Source organism: Antedon bifida, chromosome 11 (assembly GCF_963402885.1).
Source record: "Antedon bifida chromosome 11, ecAntBifi1.1, whole genome shotgun sequence".
Classification (NCBI taxonomy): Eukaryota; Metazoa; Echinodermata; class Crinoidea; order Comatulida; family Antedonidae; genus Antedon; species Antedon bifida.
In genome coordinates this window covers 6,320,309-6,322,779 of record NC_136236.1, presented here as the reverse complement: position 1 = coordinate 6,322,779, position 2,471 = coordinate 6,320,309, and the positions used below count along the sequence as shown (strand labels likewise).

The following is a 2,471-nucleotide window of genomic DNA, read 5'->3' as shown; positions in this document are numbered from 1 at the left end:
TTAGGCATAGAGGCCTAACCCAACTCCAAATAGAATATTTTTTCCGTATATGATACATTATTTTCAACACTCCTTGCTCTTTTAGCTCAGTTAGGCCTAGAGAAAGTGAGGGTTTCTTCCCCTTTCGAAATTCTGACAAGATTCGGTACCCAAATGTATTTTAATTGTTATAATAGTAGGCCTAGTTACCACTCTACTGATATTCTGATACACAAATCAAACCAGAAATGGAATAGTGAATTCCAAGTTCAATATATCAATTTTTTGTTTGTTACCACAAAGAGAAAGTTTTCGATAAAAATAAAATCTTTTTATATACTAGGCCACCACAACATTATCTTATAAAACGATAAACACTATTACTTTTATTATTAAAGTAACAATTAAACTATTGAAGTAATATTATTTTATACATATAACAGTTTAATTCTTCAATACAGAAACACAGTTAGTATGGCGGACTTTGTCATTTACATATTTCCCGCCATTGGAATTATGGCACTGGTGATAAGCTGTTGCTGTTCGTATGCTTCTAAAGGGAGTTCAGACATTGACAGCGAATTAAGTAAGTATACATACAATCATCTCAACTTGGTTCCCACTAGAACGCAACGCAAGGACGTAAGCGCAACGCAAGCGAATTGACCAATGACAAGCAACAGTTCGAATAATTCATCGTTTGTGTTTGGTCAAATTTCCAGCAGTACTAGACTGCTTTGGATAGTTTGAATCTCTTAAGCTTGGTTCCCACTAGAAATCCATCGAAGGACGTAGAAGCAATGCAAGCAATTTGACCAATGACGAACCACCGTTCGAATAATCCATCGTTTGTAATTGGTCAAATCACTTATTGGTCAAATCACGTTGCGTTACCTCTCTAGTAACCACAGCACATAGTGAGTCAGTAGACTATCAGTTTTGTTCCGATTATTTTTTTCTTCATTTTTTTTATCCTCTTCTTGCAGGTGACAATGATTCTGACCTAGAAAACGGATTTACAGATTTTCATTTTCCACCACGAATAGCGTCACCAGACCCGTCTACGTTCATCGTTCCACCGTCTTATGATATTGCCATGACGTTACGACAAGACAGTGAACAATCTAAACCGACGACTCCGTTGTCTCCTCCACCAACCTACGAAATGGTAGTATTTGACCGTCTGATGGTAGGCCTACCAATGCTCACGCCTGAAGATCTAGGAGTAGTGACGTTTCCAGTAACGTAAAGGAACAATGTATTGGATTGAAGTATTTTTTTGTGGTATAGAGAACAAAGATGACTGATACATTATGCAAGATTTCAATTACCTGTATTTGAATGGATATTTCCATTTCTTTGCTAGCGATTCATTATGTATGCTACGATCTTCCGGCAGTGGATTGTACCAGCTTTATTATGCCGTCGACCTGTAAGAGTAACGTGCTAGAGAAAAATAAGTTAGCTTAATTCAGACGTTAATAACAGTGATGACGACACCTGTTACAAGCGTACCGGCGGCATTATTTTTTTACCTATGAGGTTAAGGCAGAAATCATGAATAATTCATTACCTTAATTATTTTCTATTATAAAGAATTGCAAGATAGCTGATCTACTTCCTAAATAATATACTAAGCCTAACCCTCTAAAGAATCTCTCTCAACTATTAAAAAAAAAACCATGTTCTTGAAAGACTTCGAACCGAGAGCTCCAGTGTAATAGGTTAAAGCTAAACCAAACATTTCTGTTCACACAAATTATTTAATCTCTCTGCATGCTTATATAGCGCCCTCTATAATGTCCCATATTATGTCACAATTATTCTAATGAATCATTCATGATTTCTGCCATAACATCATAGGGAAAAAATAATGCGTACCGGCGTACACTGATCCATCCATACCAACAGCGTGAGCACTGTTTACGCGCTTATGTAGTTGTTTATATTACGTAACTATTCTTACAAATTAATCATGTATTTATGTTTTTATCCATTGTGCAATAGTTGTTTACAAATAAAACGGTTAAAATAATTAGTACAAGTTTATCGGGATTCTGTTTTTCTGAGTGTATACTTATAGATTCATATAATAATGACGTCACCAACGCAGAAAACATATTATAAATGCAGCATTAGTTCCAGCTTGGTTATATAATTTCCCATCAGGAAATAAGGTAATAAATGTAGGCTAATTATTTCTAAAAATAATAATTTAAAGATATATTGTCCACCAAAAACATAAACAAATTTTGAATAGGCCATTTTGTAGTTTTGACTTATTATTATGACTTAAAAAAACGAAAAAATAATGTTTTCACTTATAAAAGATAAAACAATCTAAATTCAATTTGACTATTTTTTTCTTTAAATTACAGTTTTTCAGGTAAATATACATTTTTTTGATCAACATTTTTGTCAAAGTGAATAACTATTATGGAATATCAAAATAGTATACTGTATTCAACATCAACAAAAAATAGAAAAATAGA

At 33.6% G+C, this 2,471-nt stretch overlaps 1 protein-coding gene across 1 annotated transcript; it reads left to right on the top strand.

The window, feature by feature from the left end:
- Positions 1-438: 438 nt before the first annotated feature.
- On the top strand, positions 439-1,275 carry LOC144856485 (uncharacterized). The gene is made up of 2 exons (XM_078714500.1): positions 439-565; positions 966-1,275. Exons 1-2 carry the CDS (start codon positions 454-456, stop codon positions 1,226-1,228), a joined length of 375 nt encoding a protein of 124 aa, XP_078570626.1. The 5' UTR covers positions 439-453; the 3' UTR covers positions 1,229-1,275.
- Positions 1,276-2,471: the final 1,196 nt, after the last annotated feature.

What these genes read in the sequence shown, in the direction of transcription:
- LOC144856485 (XM_078714500.1), top strand. Translation starts at nt 454, where the DNA reads ATGGCGGACTTTGTCATTTACATATTTCCCGCCATTGGAATTATGGCA. An exon ending in AGACATTGACAGCGAATTAA is followed by an intron (nt 566 to 965) that starts GTAAGTATACAT and finishes CTCTTCTTGCAG; the next exon opens with GTGACAATGATTCTGACCTA.